The following is an 18,566-nucleotide window of genomic DNA, read 5'->3' as shown; positions in this document are numbered from 1 at the left end:
AAAAGGGGCAGTGTCTGCTCTGAGTCGCCCTGTTAAGTCGTCAACCGACTCAGGAGCTCTGCCCATCTCCTGCGGTGCTTCCCGCCCCGGGTATTCCCCAAACTCAGCCCTCAGCCGAGCCGCCGCTCCGGCAGCCCCCCGAGGCCGGGGCATCTTGTGTGCTCCTCGGTGGCGAGGCCGGCATCGTCCCGGGGTGGGGGTCTGTAGGGGACCCTGCAGGGATCTGACTTCAGGACTAAGTGTTTTATGCACATGATGACAGGGCCAGCGGGGAGCTTTGAGGGCTGTGTGTGGGCATCGTGGCATGCAAGATGCAGCAACTACCCCTCTCACACCTCAGATCTGTGAGCACGGAAAAGAACTTCCCAAAGCTGGGACGAAAGACCTGTAGCTGCTCCATATGTGGTCTGTGGAGCCAAGGGGCTTGGCAACAGCTGTAGACAAGGGTCCATGAGGGCACACAGGCTGGGGTGAGGGAGGATGGGGTTGGTGATGGCAGCACGGACAGTTTGGGCCAGGTGAGCTGCTGGTTTGGTGACGGCATCACTTCTGGTTTGGGGCTTTCGTTGCCACAGGCAGCTCTGGCACTGGCCCAGCGGCTGAGCAAGACGGGCTCAGCGCAGCGCAGGGCTCCCGAGCTGGTGGGGTTTGGAGCTGGCATAAAGGGGGGCTTGTTCCCAGCTGTGGGCAGCTGCCTGCCAGGCCAAGCAGTGCAGGGAATGGGCAGCCTTTCCTTTGGGAGGAGAAGTGGCTTTTTAAGGAAAAGCAGATTGTTTTTCCACCTGGTCCCCCAGGCAGGCGTGGCGTGCTCCGGTGTCGCAGCCACAGGGCAGACGCAGCCCGTGGAGTTGAGGCGTCCGCTGCTCACAGGGCAGGGGGAGGGATGTGCGGTGGTGTCGGACGCTGTCCCGGGCTCTGGCTCCCAGCTCACGGCACAGGCTGAGCCAGAGGCTGTTCCCAAAAAATGCAGAGCCTGAACCAGCATGGCCTGGAGGGAGCAGCCAGGAGCTGATAACCAGCTTCTCTTGGGAGTCCTGGTGCAAGGCACCCCCTCCCGCTTCTGGAGGGTGGTCAGGAGGAATTCATTATGTAACTGTCTTTGATTTTGGGTGGAGTCTGTATTTTTATTTGAAAGAAATGAGAGAAAAAGCCCTCCCGAAAGACTCCGTGTTTATTGGGTCTGCATGGTGGGGGCAGGAAGGCTGGGGGCTTCCCTGGCAAGGCTCCCAAGCAAGCCCCTGGGAGGTGGTCCTGTGTTGGACAGCAGCAATGCATGCAGGGGAGGTGGATTCTTCATCTGTGCCAAGCCTCTCCTTCCTGGTGGTCCCAGGATGGCCACAAGGCCAGTCCCACTGTGGCAGGGTCCCAGAGCACTTGAGAGTGGGCTGCAGGATGGGCTCATGTCCAGTGCCAGGACAGTCACGAGCCAAACAAAATGTTTTGCAAACTGATCTGGCTGTACCTGGTGCAAACTGAATTCCAGCCTCTGGCTGTCATTTCCCAGCAGTTTGTTGGAAGTCCCCCAGCTCTCCCTCCCGAGGGCGCCTCTTCCCCCAGGGCACCGCTCTCCAGTAATCCCTCACCACCTTCATAGCTTGCAGGCTCCAACGGGTCTGCAGGGGGAAACCAGAAGGGCCTATGCTCCCCAGTTGGTGCACAGAGTGTTTATGCTCCTCCATGAGTGCACATGTCCAGATTTAATGCCTGAAGCTGGGTGATTCTCCGAGCGCTAACACATGAGCCATGCCTGTCCCCCATGCAGGCCACCTGCACCTCACTGTCCTGTCATCATCTTCCCAGGGTGGGTGTCTGCAGGGCCCCTGAGCAAGCACTGGCAAAGGCATTTTCCATCCATCCCTCGGGATGCAGCACAGCTGGGATTTTGGAAAGCAGCTCGGTTGGCCTTTCCCTGGCCAGCTCAGATGGAGTTATGTCCAGCCTTTGGAGCTCTACCCTTTGGCGTTACCCTTCACCCTTCCTGTTTTCCTCTGCTATCACTGGTTTCTTTGGCTTTCCATTTCTTATGGCTATCCTGCAGCTCCCCAGAGCACCAGTAACCTCAGCTCAGTGATGAGCAAGATCTCCACTTGCTCTGCCGGAGCAGGCGCTTGGAGATGACGAAGCTTCTCTGGGACACCTCTGCTTGCAGCCATGTCCCAAAGCCAGACAGAGCTGGTGTCCTTGTCCCACAGCTCAGCTCTTTTTGCACCCAGAGCTGCCTCTGTGTTTACCTGCTGAAGCCAGACCCACTGCCCTGGCTGTCACCCAGAAGGACAAACCCAGGCATGACAGCGTTCCCAGTGTGGCACGGACCAAACCCCCAGCCTGTGCTTCTGAACTGCCATGGCTGTTTGAGGCTGAACCTCAGTGCCTGGGGCTGCCAGGACAGGAATGGGCCTGTGGTGGCTCTGCTGGCACCAGGGCTGCTGGGGGGCCCAATCTGGGGGGCTTTGCAGTTTCCCACATGCTGTTGTCACTACATCTCTGCCTTGCCACCCATTTCCCCCACCTCCTCCTTGACTGGGACAGGGCACAGCTGTGGCAGTGGCCGGGAGCGTGGGAGCCCCAGTGCTTCTTGCTCTTCCTCTTTTTGTCCTCTTCCCTCTGTCTTGTCATGATTGAACCCAGTGACCTTCCAGCCCCCGCAATTTGTAGGGCAGAGCTTGATAGGAATCTGGTGGTGAGGAGGAGGAAGAAGAGTGCAGTGTCTGTCTCAGGTCAGATCCCCCTGCTCTGCGCCAGCCCACGCACTGTCTGCTCTGATGGAGCAGGGCTCAGGAACCACAGGGGGAATGGCTGCCCCAGGAACTGCCATGGGGAAGAGAAGGTCATTCCCTGGGGCTGGGATCTGTGCCTGATCCATGGGCCCTCCATTTCTCTGGGCTGGTTTGGTTGTCTGCTGCATCCAACATTTTGGACCTTTTTTCCAAAGGTTTTATTTCCTGGGGTCTTGTGGGAGCTTCCCTCTGGGGCTGGGCTGACTCCAGTGCTCTGCACCCTGGCACTACCAGACCCCGAGCAGCCCACACTGCTGGACACCCACCAGCCCACACTGCTGGATCCCTGTCAGCCCCTGACATACGATTTTGCCATTTCATGAGGGAAAGGAGACATTGATTAACTCCTGGACTTGCCTTTCTGGAAAGGTTATGGCTTAATTGGTCAAACTTGGGAGTCATGAATCATGTGCTGAAGGATCAGCAGAGATAAGAAAATTTTTGCAGAACGTTGCAAAACACTTTTTGGTAGGAGGGAAAGAGGGATCCAGGTGTGCCCACCCAGCTGTGGGGGCTGATGGCTCTTCAGTGCACAGGACTCTTCCAGGGAAACCATTCACCCTCCAGCCACGGGCCGGAAATTCCCCTTTCTGTTATCAGTTAAACTCAGGATTTGCAAAATATCCTTTTTTATTTTACTTATGGAAAAAGAAAACAACAGGAAAGTCATTGTTTGCTTTATTCAGAAGAATCGTAATTCCATCTGGTTTGAAAAATGACTCTGTTTCCAACTGGAAAGTGCTATTTCTCCAACCTAAAAACTGTAATGGGGGGGATACAGCAGATGAGCTCTCAACAGAGGGGAAAATTGAGCAAGGGAACTGTCAGGCTTGGCTTGGAATGGTGCTGGAGGGAAAAAAGATTTTTTGGTTCTTGCAGTGAGCTGGGCCCCATCCAGCTTGCACTGGCACTGGCCACATGGGATGGGGAGTGGGCACCCTCAGCTGGAGGGCATGGGGATGGGGAGCAGGGACATATCATAAAGTCACCTCGGTGGCCTTGGTGCCGTTTAAGACGTGGCATTATTGGAGAATGGGATGAACTCTAGGCTCACACAGGACAGGCTGTGCAGACCTGTCTGGGGTCTCTAGGACAATGACTTTTAAAGCAAAAGGAATGGGATGGACTCAGTGACCAGGATTTCAGTGGAGCAGGCACAGAATTGTCAGTAGGGAAATCAGTGTTGAGCTGCGAAAGATGGCGTCTAAAAAAATTGTAGGGAGAAGTAAAGAGCAGACAATTGGGTAAGATTAGGGGTGGTGACAGGCGGGAGGTCCTGTGACAGGGCAGGGCTGGGGTTGGTCGCGTTAATGCTTCTTCGGTAATGACCCAGACAGGAGGAGCGTGGCGCCCACGGGGGGCAGCTGGGGCCGTAACCTCCCGAGAGGCGCTCAGTGGGACTTGGCTTCGGGATCTGGCAAAAACAAGGCTGAGGGGGGTATGAGTGACGCTCAGTCAGACTGGGATGGGCGAGTGCCCTTTGCATCCCGCAGGGTACTAGCCATGACCGTGCTGGGCTGGGAGGAGGAGTGTGTTTTTCTGGAACGGCCTCCCGGGCAGAGATTGCTTCTCCTCTGATGTCTCTTGATTAGCTCATGCTGTGGCTGCCCAGGGGGGCGGCCGGCCAGTGCCCGGCCCCGACAGCCGGGGTCCCGCCTGCCGTCGCCCGCTCCCGGATGCCCAAACGGGCGGTGCGGGGACGCGCCTGCAGGGACAGGGTCTCTGGGGGCCTCAAGCTGCTTTGGACTGGGATCGGCAAGGTCGCACCCAGGCCAAACGGGTCCCAAAGGCTTCAGGACAGCGCATTTCCAAAACAGAGTGGGGAGGCTGGGCAGGATGACACGGTTCTGCTCATGTACCGGGAGGGAGAACAGGAGACTGAGGCGCTTAACCCTTACAAAAGGGTCCTTTGAGTAGGACCGAGGTGCTGGCAGCAAGCAGGAGAGCCAGGCTGTGGGCACAGCCCATGTGGGGGGCACAGGGGGCCTTCTTGGCGGCACCAGCTGCCTGTGGGCACTGTGCTGGGGTGGTGGGAGCAGCTGGAGCCTGGGTGAGAACCCCAGCACCTGGCTCTCAGTGCGACACAACTTCTCATTCTCCTCCACGAGGACCATCCAGGTGTTTCTCTTCAGGTTTATTAGTGTTAATGGAGTTAGTCCCGTGTTAATGAGCACACACAAACCCAGGGCCCATTGCTGGGGCTCAGCCAGGGCTGCAGCAGCAGCACAGGGGACGGTAAAACCATCCAGTGGAGCAGGGAGCACAGTCAGTGGCAGGAACATCTCACAGGTCTGCACTCCCCTGGGATGCTTCAGGCACAGCTTCTGATGTGGGAACCCTCCCTACTGCCTGAGACAAGGCACTGGTAGGGATAAAGGCACTTTATGGGAGAATTGCTACACAGCTGGTAGATTGTGAATGAATCCTGTGAGCTGGTGATGGAATTACTGCTGATCCACAGCAGGGAGAGCACTAAGGACAGGGAACCAAAGATTCTGGGCCTGAGGGTGGGGTAAGAAGTTCCAGCATCCCACCTCTGATCATACGAAGTCTCATCTGGTCGGTGATTGAGGCTTAAACAGCTGGACAGAAACAGTCCCAACTGGAGGAACTGGTTACTTGGCATTTCCTTTAGCTGAACTTTCAGTGTGGTGGTTCTCCAGGTAAATGATCTGGTGGGCCTTTTCGGAGGGGCAGGGTGGTCTGGGACTCTGAAGATCCCTAGGCAAAGCCAGGCTTGATGCTGGGGCTTCTTCTGTGGAGTTCTGTGAGTCTGAGTCTTCAGAGGAGAAACTGCTCTGGCTGGAAACCTGGAAGTACTGGGCAGCTTCTGGTCGTGGCCCTGCTGGTGCACCAGGTGTGCTGGGATCTGAGGCAGCCCCATGGGGCACAGCCGTAGGACACAGTGGGTCAGCACCTGGAAAGCGTGTCCAGGGAGGCAGGGTGAAGGGACGCCTCCGAGGCGGCTGGCTGCACTCCTGGGTGAGGTGTCCTGCTGCTCCCAGGCTGGCTTTGCTCTTGGGTTTGGGATGGGGGGTGTCAGCAGAGATGTGGTGGTGAGAGGCGCAGGCACCCTGAGGCTTCAGCTGGCAGTGGGGCTGCAGGGAACCCTGCTCCACACCCAGTGTGGAGCCAGGAGAGATGCTGGGCTGGGACTGTCCTGGCCCCTCAGTGCTGGTCTCTGGCTGCTCTGCCAACGCCCTGCTCCCCAACACCGCTGGATCGGGGCTGGGGGCTGCTCTGCACTTTGGGTCTTCCGTGTGAGGGGCTGCAGACCCTGGGCTGGGGGGGCTGGAGGAGTCTCCCTGCCCATCAACTTGTGCTCCCCAGGCTTCCTGCAGCTCTGCCAGCATCTCCTCCAGGATCTGCCGGGTCTCCTGGTACCTGTGCCATGCCTCTGTCCAGGCTGCCAACCCTTGGCTGCTCTGCATCCTGCGCACCTGAGCCTTCATCTCCTGCAGCTTCTCCAGGGCGAACTCCACCGAGAGCTTTTGGAAGGATCTCTGCAGGCACCGCAGTGCCTGGCCCTCCCCGCGCTGCGCCCGGGCTGAGCACTGCCGGCAGTCCAGCTTCAGCCCCGCCACCTACAAAAGAGGTGAGAGCGGCTGGTTTCATGGCCACCAGCAGCACCACGTCCTGCAGGGGAAGATCCCCTTCACTCACCTTGTTGGAGAACCGGGCGAGCTCCTGCAGCAGCTCCCGTTCTGCCTGCCGCCGCTCCAGCTGCTTGGAGAAGCTCATCAGCTTTGTCTGGAAAAGGGCTGCAGCCACTTGGAAGGCATCTGCCTCGGGGAATGCCGTGTCTCGGACCTCAGCTGCCTCCTGGCACAGGGTCAGGCCATGTTGGTATCGAGCCTGCAGGGACGACAGGAAGGAACAGGCTCCACGCTTGGGAATGGTGCGGAGCTGGGATATGTGCGCAGGGTGACGCGCTGCAGGCAGCACTTGGCATCGCCATCACAGATGGATGGGAAACACTTCCGGGCAAGTGAGAAGAAACAAAGGGATGGGATTTTCCAAATCTCTGCTCTGCCCTGGCTTGGTTAAAAATGCACCAAATGCACCTCCTGTCCCAAGTGGGGTCACTGTGCCTCACCTGCCCTGCGGTGTGCGTGACTAAAGGGCCTACACATCCAGGGGAACAGGAAGATCCTCATCACAATGTTATTCCTGCCCAGGCTTTGCAGGAAAAAAAGGAGCTGCATCGATGGAGTGCAGCAGGGGTTGGGGACAGCAGTCCCAGCCCAGCACACATCAAGGAACAGCACAGCCACCCCCTTACTGGAACAGGACTGCCCGGAGTCCCCACAATGCTGAGCTTGACAACAGCAGCTTGACAACTGCAGTGTGACTCAACATCTCGGGGATACCCAGTTCTGCCCAGAAGCCTCTTTCCAAAGCCAGGGGATCTCTGTTACAGAAAAGTCCCTCCAAACGTACTGTGGCCTGGGCGAGGAACTCCTTGAAGTGCTCAGTGGAGCCCTGGCAGCTGTCGGGACTCCACTCCTCGGTGCCCATCTCCTGCAGCCGTGCCGCTGCCTCCCCATCCAGCCACGACCCCAGCTGTGAGAGAGCGGAACAGGGATCAGGCAGGACTGGCCATGGCAGCAGCACCTCCCCTTCCTGCCCCGGCCGGGCATCCCAGCCCAGGCTCAGTCATACACAGTCGCCCGTCATGAAAATCAAAGCTCAGGCAATCCTGTCATTCTCCAGGCTTCCGTCATCATCAAAAACATATGAAACGTGACCAAAACACTTAACCATGGAACACCACAGAGGGCAACTTCAACTTGCAGCACCCCAGGGACACCCAGCTCACCTTGCCAAACTTGGTCTCAAGCTCCCGGACCTTGCGGAGGAACTCCAGGCGCTCCAGGCAGCTGTTGGACTGGGACACAAGGTCGTGAAGTTCTTCCTCCAGCTGACTGTACAGCCCCTCAGCCAACTCCATACCAGCCCTGGGAGTTGGGAGGAGAGGGACCATCAGTGCCAGCTGCTGCCAGGTGAGCTCACTGATGCACAAGGTGGAGGGGAGCAGGTCTCTTGGTCGGGTCCTGACTCCGACCCTGCAGGCACTTGGACTTCTCCCCATCCCATGGAACAAAGGGATGGCAGGAACCACGGGATGGGAAAGCCTCACCCCACCGAGAGAAGGGAGGAGGAGGGAGCAGTGAATCAGTGCTGCCTGCATGCATGGACTACGGAGCAGCGTGGCATGGCTGGACCAGTGTGGCATCACCAGAGGGGTGCAGCATTACCGGCCAAGAGCGACATCACCGGGTGAGTACGGAATGGCCCGATTACAGCACGGCTGGGTGAGTGTGCCACGGCTGGCTGAGTAACTCCGGATTACGGCATCACTGGATGTGTATGGCACGTCCAGGTGGGGGTAACATCACTGGCTGACTACAGCATGGCCAGAGGAGTACAGCATGGCCGGATTATGGCACCACTGGATGAGTGTGGCGTGGCCAGACAAACGCGACATCACCGGACGAGCACGGCATGGCTGGATGAGCACAGCACAGCTGGCCGAGCGCGGCATGGCCGGGACTTGGCCCCATCTAGTGGCTTTTCCCGAGCCCAGCCCAAGGCATTGCTGCCGGCACTGCAGAGCAGTGACAGATCTGGCCTGGCCTGGGGCAGGAGACCCTCCCAGGGATCTGGCACCACTAAGGCTGAGGGGGCTCCTGCAATGGGCTGTTCCAGACGTGCTCCATGCTTCCAGAGCAGGAGAGAGCATGGCAACATGAGCTTGGGCTCATGGGGACTCGGCTGTCCATGGGGAGGTGGCTCTGTCAGCCAGCAGAAGCAGGGGGGCGTCCCTGGCACTGGCACCCCTTGACCAGTGGAACTGCCCCATCCTACCTGACGTGGTCGGAGGCGCAGAGGCGGGCGGCCTCCCTGCGCAGCCTGGCCAGCACGAACCCGCCCTCACGCTGCACCCGCACCAGCTGAGGGTCACTCAGCACCTTCTGCATCAGCTCCTGGTGCCTCCTGATGCCCGTGGCTGCATCCTGTGGCAGGAGGGAGGGTTGGTTGTCTTACCTGGGGCCTCACCTCAGGAGCAGCCAGTCTGGGAGTGGTTATGCCAAGTTTTGGGCAACTGGAGTGAAATGTTGCTGTGGCTTCACTGCAGATGGGCACTTTGGGAATGTCCCCAACCTGTGGTGCTGCCACTCATTACCTGTGTCCCTGCCAGTGCATCGGTGTTCCGCAGCTCCTGGATGCAGCACTGCAGCAGCTCCGATGCCCGCCTGAGGCCGGCTGTGAAGGGATGCAGCTTCTGTGGGGGACACACACGGCGGGTCAGCAGGGGCAGCCTGCCCATGAGGAGAAGGAGGAGGAGGAGCAGTGCCGGGACAGAGCAGGGAATACTGTGAGGCACTGGGTTAAAGCTGATGAGGAAGGGAGCGCGGTGGTGGATGGGCAGCTGCAGGCAGGAGCAGGTAGGAAGGAGCTTGACCCTCCTGTGCTCTCCTTTTCATTCCCTTCTCCCAGGCCTTCTTGTCACTTTTCCAGGGATGTGTGTGGGACATGTAAGATGCAGTGGGGACAGAGGGACACAGGGGAGGTGAGGCAATGGCTCTTGGCGTGGTAACAGACACCTGGAAGAATTGAACCCACTCGCCGTGGCAGTAGGGGAAGGCACCATCCAGCTCTGGGGGCAGCTGGGAGCTGTCGACGTGGCGGCCCAGAGCCTTCAGCGATGTCAGGGTCTCCACCTGCAGGGCACAGGGCTTGTAAGGCTGCCTGGAGCAGGGAATAATCCCCTACTGCCCCAACCCAGGGGACAGGGACAGGCTCACCTGCACCCCGGACAGCCTCTCACGGTGAGAGACCAGCTCCTTCTCGGCCAGGAGCAGCATGCTGTGGATGCAGCCTGGAGAGACACTCTGTGGGAGGCAGGGGAGAATCACCTGGGCAAACCCCACACACAGCTCTCAGGTCACCCATGGCAGTGCCGGGGTTTCCTGGGTTGGCTGAAGCTGGAGCGCCAGCACACCTTCACCCTGCAAGGCTCCGAGGGACCCCCAAAGGGTGGCAGCACTCCCTCCCAGACAGGAACACCCCTGGCATGTCTGTGGCACAGGCACACAGAGCCTGGCGTACCTGGACGGAGCGGAGGGCCGAGAACAGGACGGGAGCCGGCGGCTGCTTCCTGGCATCCACCACAACTGTCAGCCCAACGTCCTTTGCCTCTCGCCTCTCGCCATTCTTCACTTCTTGCCTGGTGAGGCAAAACACAGCAGGAGTGGGGGGTCCTTCCCTAGGGCAGGACCCTCTCAAAGCCCCCTCCCACATTCTGCACCCCCAGGCAGGCAGGAACCCACAGCCACAGGTGGTGCCTCATCCCTGTGGGATGCCTCTGCCAAGGGCTCAGAGCATGTGCCTCTGGCAGGGGCATGGTCCAGGGTCCTCGGGGATGTGCCCAAATCAGCATGTGTGGGATGCTGGACACCCATCCTGACTTAGCCTGGGAGCTGCCTGGGAGCCCTGAGCCAGGAACCAGCAGGGGGTCCCTGGTTGGTCCTGCTGGCCCTTACCTGGGGAGGGAGCAGAGGTAGAGGATGAGCCTCGCCAGCTCCGCAGCTGAGCACCACGCAGCCCGCCAGGCACTGCCACTGGTGGTCACCAGGAGCAGGGCCCTGCCCAGCTTGTCCGAGCTCCCTGTGGGGAAAAGGTGAGTGATCCCTGTGGCAGCAACCTGCCACACCTGAGCACCCCACAATGGGCTGGGGTACCCATCGGTTCTGCCTCAGCTCAGGGCCCGCCAAGGTGCAGCCCCTCTGGCCCTTCCAGAGGGGGAGAGCCAGCCCGGGGGTGCTCTCGAGATGAATGCCTGGAATTCCAGAGCTGCTGGGGATGGTTTTCCTGAGAAAAAGATGGGTTTTGTTACTGCTTTTTGGTTCTTGGGAAAAAGAAGGAGCCAAATGTTTAGTATTTGGCAGCTAAAGCTGAACAGCTTCACTGGAGAGGAATGGTGTGGGAGGGCTTGGGGCGGCTGGGACTGGGGCAGCTGCTCTGCACAGGCTGCCTGCATTTATGTTTTTAACGTTTTTGCCCAGCTGAAAGGAAATTTTCCGCTTGGAGTATTTCTGGCCTCCAGCAAAGCCCTGAAAACTTCCTCTAGAACACCCTCTCCAGCAGCCTGTGTTTCCATCCAGAGACCTCTCCCGCCCATGCCCCGGGCTCGCGATGCCAGCAGTACCTGGCAGGCAGATGATGCCTGAGCGCAGCAGCCCAGCATGCAGGTCCTGCCAGGCTGGAGGCTCCTGCCCAGCAGTGCCAGTGCTGGCCACAGAGGGACCATTCTTGCAGCTGGCACTTTCCGGGCACCGTTCCTCCGTGGGAGCAGCAGTGGCTGCATTCATACCTGTGCACGGGGATAGAGGAGAGAGAAGCTGGCGACACACAGCGAAGCAAAGGAATAGCGAAGCCCCAGCAGTGCCTGGTCAGGCGCCGCAGCCCCACAGAACAGCACCTTTCCCTGCTGCCCTGGCTCTGCCCATCCTGGGAGAGTAGATGGCCGACATCTTCTTCCAGGCCCCCTCGTGCTGGCCGGTGACTCTTTCATCCCCGGGGGCTGCCCCTAGCCGTGTGCCCTTCAGGAAGGAGAACTTGTGGCTGGAACCTGGGGGGAGCTGGGGGCTGCCCCGCTGCACCAACCCCCCTTGCCCCGGCGCCCCAGGAGCTCCTCGGCGGGACTGGCGGGTGAGAAGCTTGGGGCTGCCAGCCCCCTTCCTGTGCTGTGTGGGGGTCTCACGGGGGGTGGCAGGGGGCAGCTCAGGGCCGGGGCTGTCTGGCTCCTCCAGAATGGCTGCCATTAGCCCAGAGCCGAAGCTCACCGGGTTCTGCAGTGCAGCCATGTAGGAGTCACGTTGGCGGCACTTTGGGCCATGTGGCCCTGGCTCCTGGGCCAGCTTCCTCCCCAGGCACGGGCTGCAGGGACTCTCCTCTGAGCTCAGTGCTCCCCCACAGGGCCAGGCATCTGCTTCTGTTCCCCCATTCCATGGGAGCTTCACCTCAGCCCCAGCCCTTATTCTCCCTGGAAGGCAGGGGGGCAACAGGGATCTGGTCAGGAGGTCCATGTCCTCCTGGGATTGCTCCAGCAGGTCTACATACTCCCCCTCCAGGTTCTGGCTGATGATTTCACTGAGGCTGGGCACAGCCAGTGGGGCCAGCTTCTTCCGCAGCCCTGCCTGCTCCACCTTGATCAGTCCCGGGTATCGTCCCTGGCTCGACGTCCGAGAGGTGGCCTTGCAGCCTGGGATGGTGCCCACAATGTTGCTGTAGGGTGTGGGGACATTGGCTGTGCCATGGGGCACAGGTGTGCCAGGTGCTGCCAGCTCAGGTGCAGTCTCAGGAGCAGGTTCATGCCAGGCATCTGCAGGCACACTGTCAGCTCCAGCCCTGGGCTTGTCAGTGAACTCGGGCGTAGCAATCCGGCTCCACGGCAGTGGGGTGACACCGTTCTCGGTGGCCACCAGGCAGGTGTGCAGGGGAGCTCCGGCCCAGCTGCTGTTCACCTCCTCCAGCCACGCGTTGGTGAAGAGCAGTGCATGGGTGGCCTCGGGGACTGGTGTCTCCTCCACTGAGCGCAGGTCCAGGGAGAGGTGCTTGACGGTGACACGCGCCGTGTGCTCCTCGCAGGGCTCTGCTTGCAGGTAGAAGTCCCCAGGGCGCAGCAGGAGGGGGTTGAGCGGCGCGAGGTGCACAACCACCTTCTCGTGCAGACACAAGGGCCAGCCTTCATGGAGAAAGATGCGGTTAAAGTAGGGAGCCTGGGAGGGAGGAAGAACACAGCGCATGAGAGAGCCCTGCCAGCTCTGTGCCTCCCAGCCACCCCGACCCCGTGCTCTTGCTGCCCAGCTCTGTGCTTCCTGTGATGAGGATGAAAGAGCCTGGTGACCCAATGCATGTCCCTGAGCCAAGCCCCTGCAGCAGAGCTCTGCAAGCCCACCCTGAGCCATGGCTATTCCCATGGTGCGGAATCTACCCATGTGCTTACAGAGGGAAAACCCCTGCTTAAGCCTCTCCAGGATCAAGACAAGAGGACTCCAGAGTCCCCCTGCCCTTCTTGCAGGGACCACATGTGCTGGACCAGTCCCAGGGAGCTGGGTGTGCTATGGTCCCCTCTGCAGGGAGTGGATGGGACAAGGAGTGGACGTGCAGGGAGGGACCCCACAGGTCAGTGTGCCCATGCAGGCAGGACTCCTTAGGGCAAAACCCCCCGTGTCCAGGAGTGGCTTATGGGGGCACCATGGTGGGGCACAGGGGCTTACACAGGCCGCCTGCCGCAGGCGCTCGAAGAGCCGCTTGGCCGGAATGAGGAACTGGAGCAGGCAGCAGAGCCCATCCCCCTGGTAGCTGGTCTCCAGCAGCCGAAACACCTGGCCCAGGACGGTGGGAGCAGTGGCTTCGAAGGGGGGGTAGAGAGCCTGGAGAGCGCTTTGCACCGCCGCATCCAGCGACCTGGCATCCTGCGGGAGGAAAGTGTCGATGGTGGGAGAGCGGCCCCGCAGCGGGGACACCGTTCCCCCTGACCCGGTGCCTCTGCCCACCATCCCACGCTGCACTGTGCCATTGTCAGGGCCCTGGGACACCCACACTGGCAATGCTGCTGAGCTCAGGGGCTCCAAACCCTCCTGCGCTGGAAACGGAGGGAACCGGGAGTGGAGCAGAGCAAGCACGACGCAGGCGGGGCGTGCGGCACGGCGGGTCCGGTTCCCAGCGCCGGGCTGTGGTTAAGGAGCCTGGGATAAGCCCCGAGGCAGCAGCCGCCTTGCTCGGCCGCCAGCCATGTGGAGGCGGAGGAGCCGCAGCAGCCGAGGGGTTAAGCGGAGTCAGACCAGACAGATCGTGGGGCTGTGCCGGGCTCCGCGGCTCGCTGCAGGAATGCAGCAGATGGGAGGAAGGACAAACATCCGAAGATGGATAGGGTGTTTTGGTCCAGACTCATTGCTGAATTCGCCAAACTCAAAATTATTCCTGCATTTTCTGGGAAGCGTTCGTCCGCGTTGCATCCCCCCGCACTGCCCCAGAGCGGGGCGAGGACACTGGGTCTGTGCCACGTGTGAACCAGCAGTTCCCAGTTGACTCCCTCAGTGCTGCAGGAGCTGTAGGCTGTGTGGCACGGCTGGTACACGGAGGGAAGCCATCCCACGGCTCCCGTGATGCCCAGGCTGCGCTCCAGGCAGCGCAGGGATGACTCTGGCACAGCTGTCAAGGGGAACCCATTGGTGAGTGGGGAAGAGGAGCATCCTCCAGGCACCTGCTCCCATAAGAGCACCCAGGAAGTCTGGTGGGATTAGCTCAAGGTGAGCATTAGTTTCAGGCAGCTAATCCCTGGTCCAGGAGCCCATACAGAGACAAAGGGGCCACGGTTAATGCAGCTTAATTAGTTTTAATGCGCTTTAGCTAAAGCACTTTGCAGTTATGCTCTGGTTAATTCTTCAGGACTTTTTTTCCATGTCTCAGCACAGGAATCTCCTGCCCTTGCACCTGACAGGAGAAGCCACAGAGCTAGGCAGAGGAGGAGGCAAGCCAGTCCCTTCTCAGGGCCCTGATCTGCCAATGTGTTTCCTGTCCAGGCTTTCTGTCCTTGGACCTTTCTCCTCAAGCTTTGTCTTACTGTGCGCAGTAGAATGTACTACACAAGTAGACAAGTAGAATGGACTGGAGACCTTACTGTGGAAAATCCCTGCTGAAGGGCAAAGCCCAGCACCCCACTCCATGTTGCTCCAGTGGGGCCCTGGTGCAGCTACCACCTCCATGCCCAGCACTGCCAAGCTCTATCTCCCCATCCCAACACTGAGGTGAGGAGCCCCAACAGCACGGGAGGATCCATCCAGCTCCGAACACTGCCACACGAGATGAGCCGGAACTGCCTGACCTGCCTTCAACAGTCTTTTAAATCCTTCCAGGGATGGAGACTCCACCATTGCCTGGGCAGCCTGTGCCAGGACTTGACAACCATTTCAGTGAAGAAATTTTTCTCTAGTATCCAGTCTAACCCTCCCCTGGCACCACTTGAGGCTGTTTCCTCTCTGCCTATCACCCAGGACTTCATCCAGCAGCAGGGACTGTGTGTGCCAGTATCAGGAGAGAACCAGGGACCGATGGAGGCACCAGACACAGCCTGGGTTGTGCTGGGGAATATTTTGGCCTGGAATGACTGACTAAAAATGTTTTCATGGAGTGTCACAAAGCACTTCATCACTGAGGGAGGCTTTTGGGGTAACCATGGTGCAGTGGCTCTGAGTTTGTAGGCGAAGCCACATCCGGGCCGGCCAGGAGCCCGTAGGAATCCAAAAGCAGCCAGTTATCCCAGTCCCTCCACCCGCTGCGAGGGAGCGAAGCCGGAACAAAGGCATTAGGGAGCATAAGGAGATTTACATTTGCAAAGCTATTTCCATTTTAATAAGCCAAAGTGCTGTTAAATAGAGATTGATATTTCTCCCCAAATACCCATATTTTTAAAGTGGTTTACACCACCAAGACGGGCTGGGGTTTGGGGTTTTGGTGCGGTGAAGTTGTTTAACCCATGCCCAAAGCCACAGGGTGACTCAGCTTCAGCTCCTTTCTCCCCCCCTGCTCAGGAAGGAGCGAGTTTTGAGCCTGGGACAAGTCCTGAATACCAATTCCTCTGCCTCTCCGGCAGCTCTTGCTGTCACCAGCTTTGGCAGGACACGATGCAAGCGCTCAGCCCGGCCTGGAGCGGGAGGCCGCGCTCAGCACAGAGCCCGGGGCAACGGCACGTGCCGGCTGCGGTGACGAATGATCCCATCGGTCTGCCGAGCATCCCCCTGTGCCGGCACGGCCCACACGGCAGCTCCCGCTCGCTGCACCCATCCCCCTGACAAACTCTGCAGGGAAGTTTAAGCATCGCAGGATGCAGCCCCGCACACACCTGCCCAAGCGGCCACGGCCACGTCCTCCTCCACACCTGATCTCCAACCTTGCACTGACCTTCACCTTCACACCCACCTCCACCTCCACGCTGACCTACCTCCACCTTCACACCCACCTCCACCTCCACGCTGACCTACCTCCACCTTCACACCCACCTCCACCTTCCATCTGCCTCTGCCTTCCCACCCAGCTGTGCCCTCACACGCACACCCACCTCTGCCTTTGCACCTCCTTCCACCTTCGCTCCCGACCTCCCTCTGCTGTCGCTCCCGCTGCCCACCCCGTGCCCACCCGGTGCCCGCGGGACCGGCAGCCACGGGGAGGGGCAGCGGCAGGGAGAGGGATGCCCCAGGAATTACCATGTTTCCCAGGAAGTGGCAGAGGGGCCGGGGGGCCGCAGCACAGACCGTCCCGTCCCTCCTCCTCCTCCTCCTCCTCCTCCTCCTCCTCGCCGGCTCTCCCCGGCCCGGGGCTCCCGGCCGGTCCCCGCTCCGCCGGCGGCTCTTCCCGGCGCCGGCGCCTCCGGAGCCGCGGGCGGGGGCGGGCAGCCCCGGGCCCCCGGCCCCCTCCGCCCGCCGCGCCTCTTCTGAGGGGAAAAAAAAAAAAAGAAGAAAAAACAAAAAGAAGGAAAAGAAAGAAAAGGCGAAGAAAGCGGGAGCGGGGCGGGGCGGGGGAAGGGGCTGGCGGGGGTGGCCCGGAGAGAGCCGGGAGGGCGGGGGGCCGCTTTCCTGTGCCCGCCGGCGGGAGCCCTCCGTGGGCAGTCGCCCTGTGTGTCCCCGAGGGCGGGGGGGCGGCTCCCGGCGGGATGGGATGGGATCGGAGCGGAGGGAGAAAGAAACCCCTAGGGGGTGGCAGGAGGCGGCTGTACCGGGGGTCCTCCTGCAGCGCCCCCCGTCCCCTGGCCCCCGAGCAGCTCCAGGCGGAAGGTCCTGGAATACAGCGGGAACACGCAGAGCTGCATGTGCGTGTGTGTGTAATGTGTGCAGATGTGCTCATACATGCATTTTGTGGGGGGTGCCCCTCTTTTCCAATCCACCCTGCGTCAGCGTGATCCCCCGGGACTGGTCTGTGTCCTGGATGGATCCTGTGGCTCCCAGGTCCCATTTCTGAGTTGACCCAAAAGCACAGCAGGAGGACAGTGAGTGCCTCTCACTGTTCCAGGGATGGGAAGGACCTACCAGGGGGCAGGATCATGGGATTCAGCAACCAGAGCCATACAAAAACAACCAGCATGAGAGCCAAAGCCACAGATTTGGTGTCTCCTAAGGCAAAGTGCTGCTTCACACAGCCCTACCAGTTCTGGGCACAGACACCTCTCCCAACCCCAGGCATGCTGGGCACAGCTCTCCCAGCCCCAGGCACTGTGGGCACAGCATCACCAGCTCTGCCAGCCCTGTGCATGTCCAGCGCTCTCAGCCTCTCTGCCCCTTGCTCAGGCTGGAGTAATTTCCACTGTTGCATTCGTGGGAATGGGCTCAAGGCCGGGACTGGGGCTGGGAAAGGAGACAGGACCAGGGCGGGTGGGACGGCCACAGCGTGGGCTGCAGGCTGCCGGGGCAGTCTCACTAGTGAACATTTGTCCAGGGATCAGCGAGCGGCCAAAGGACATGCTGTGAAAACAAGCAGAGACGGGAGGAGGTGCAGCTGGGCTGCTGGCATGTGGGAGGGAGGACGGTGCCAGCGAGGCCTTCACGTTTGCTTCCCATTTCCTTGGGAGCTGGCAAGAGCCCTCCCACTGCCCGTATGGATCACGAGTCTTGCAGGGGCTCAGATACCAGTGCTCGTGTGGGTGGGCTGAAGCTTGGCCCCGGGTATCAGCCTGGGGCACCCAGCTGAGCCCACCACAGTACTGGCCTTTGGCTCCAAGCCCCTGCTCAGCATTCCCAGTGCCAACTGCGACCAGCTGGGCAGCTCCCCATCCTCACCAGCGGCCAATTTCTCCTGTAATTGTGTTAGTTCACTCACCACCTTCAGGTTTTTCATAGTTCCCCTGAGTGCAGGGGAAGGTGAGCTCAAGGCTGTGACCTTTTCTAATTGCATGGTCACCTCTGAAACGAACCCAAGAGCTGTGGCTCTTGCATCTCGTGATGGACAGACACCAGGGCCAGGAGAGGGCGCTGAGGGCAGCGGGGAGGAGGACAGTGTGACTGTGTCCTGGCACCAGCACAGTGGATCTATTCCTCTGTGATACTGGTGAGCAGGAAGAGACAGATGGGGATCTGAGCCCCAGGTAGAGCAGGACTCTACCACCCTGCACCCAGAGCAGCAGCTCCCCACCTGCACCTCGAGGTGTCTCTTGCCATCTGTGCTCAGCTGGGCCACCCTGCGAAGGTAACTGGCAGCTCCAGCCCCGCATTCCCACATCCCCCAAAGCAGTTCCCCATGCCCTCCAGCCAGCCTCAGACAGCAAGGCTGGGAGTCAGAGTGCTGGGGAGCAAGTCCAGCAAAAGGCAGAGCTTCTGGGGGCCACCCGGGTGCCCCTGGGGCCCCTCACCCCATGAGCTCACCCTTCTCTGCTGCTCCTGTTCTCCATGTCCTGTTTGTCCCAAGCAGCTGCAGGGACAGGCTGCATGTAGCCTCTTGCCCTGCCCCTCTTCCGGCACAGAGCCACCATTCAGATCCCCCCGAGGTCTGCCCGAGGTCACCATTCTTGCATTTTTATTTTTACTCTTCTGCAAAATCAACCCCCTCGGCTCTCTGTGTCCCCTTTGTCTCCCATGAGGCTCCCAGACTGTGTCACGAGCTGGTGTGCTGCGAGAGGAGCCCGCCTGTCTGGGGGAATGCAGCCCTTGGCAGAGGGAGACACACTGACTGCAGTGCTGGTCCCAAGGGTCCTCTGGGATGTCACTGGGATATTGGGGTGCAGGCAGGGTG

General features: G+C 60.1%; 1 protein-coding gene across 3 annotated transcripts; it reads right to left on the bottom strand.

The window, feature by feature from the left end:
* Positions 1-3,438: 3,438 nt before the first annotated feature.
* Positions 3,439-16,181, bottom strand: KIAA1755 (KIAA1755 ortholog). Of its 3 annotated transcripts, XM_042048590.1 has the most exons (15): positions 16,052-16,181; positions 13,064-13,261; positions 11,627-12,562; positions 11,263-11,383; positions 10,990-11,154; positions 10,325-10,448; positions 9,891-10,008; positions 9,587-9,673; positions 9,386-9,502; positions 8,965-9,063; positions 8,646-8,794; positions 7,597-7,735; positions 7,218-7,340; positions 6,441-6,632; positions 3,439-6,361 (listed from the first exon to the last, which is right to left on the bottom strand). In XM_042048590.1, the coding sequence occupies exons 1-15, from the start codon at positions 16,052-16,054 to the stop codon at positions 5,393-5,395; spliced, it is 3,540 nt and encodes a 1,179-aa protein (XP_041904524.1). In that variant the 5' UTR covers positions 16,055-16,181; the 3' UTR covers positions 3,439-5,392. The 3 variants fall into 3 exon arrangements, with proteins under 3 accessions (XP_041904524.1, XP_041904506.1, XP_041904514.1); XM_042048572.1 differs by having other exon boundaries at positions 11,263-12,562; XM_042048580.1 differs by lacking the exon at positions 7,218-7,340 and having other exon boundaries at positions 11,263-12,562.
* Positions 16,182-18,566: the final 2,385 nt, after the last annotated feature.

Source organism: Corvus kubaryi, unplaced genomic scaffold, assembly GCF_017639235.1.
Source record: "Corvus kubaryi isolate FWS band 111438036 unplaced genomic scaffold, C.kubaryi_AGA036_p1.0 134, whole genome shotgun sequence".
NCBI classification, from domain to species: Eukaryota; Metazoa; Chordata; class Aves; order Passeriformes; family Corvidae; genus Corvus; species Corvus kubaryi.
The sequence above is the reverse complement of the archived record's forward strand: the minus strand, read 5'-3'. Positions and strand labels throughout refer to the sequence as shown.

Excerpts from the sequence above, each read along its gene's own strand:
- KIAA1755 (XM_042048572.1), bottom strand. Across the intron at positions 11,155-11,262 it reads AGCCAGGGCAGCAGGGAAAG|GTATGAATGCAGCCACTGCT; the intron begins GTGCTGTTCTGT and ends CCCCGTGCACAG. Across the intron at positions 9,503-9,586 it reads AGAGGCTGTCCGGGGTGCAG|GTGGAGACCCTGACATCGCT; the intron begins GTGAGCCTGTCC and ends TGTGCCCTGCAG.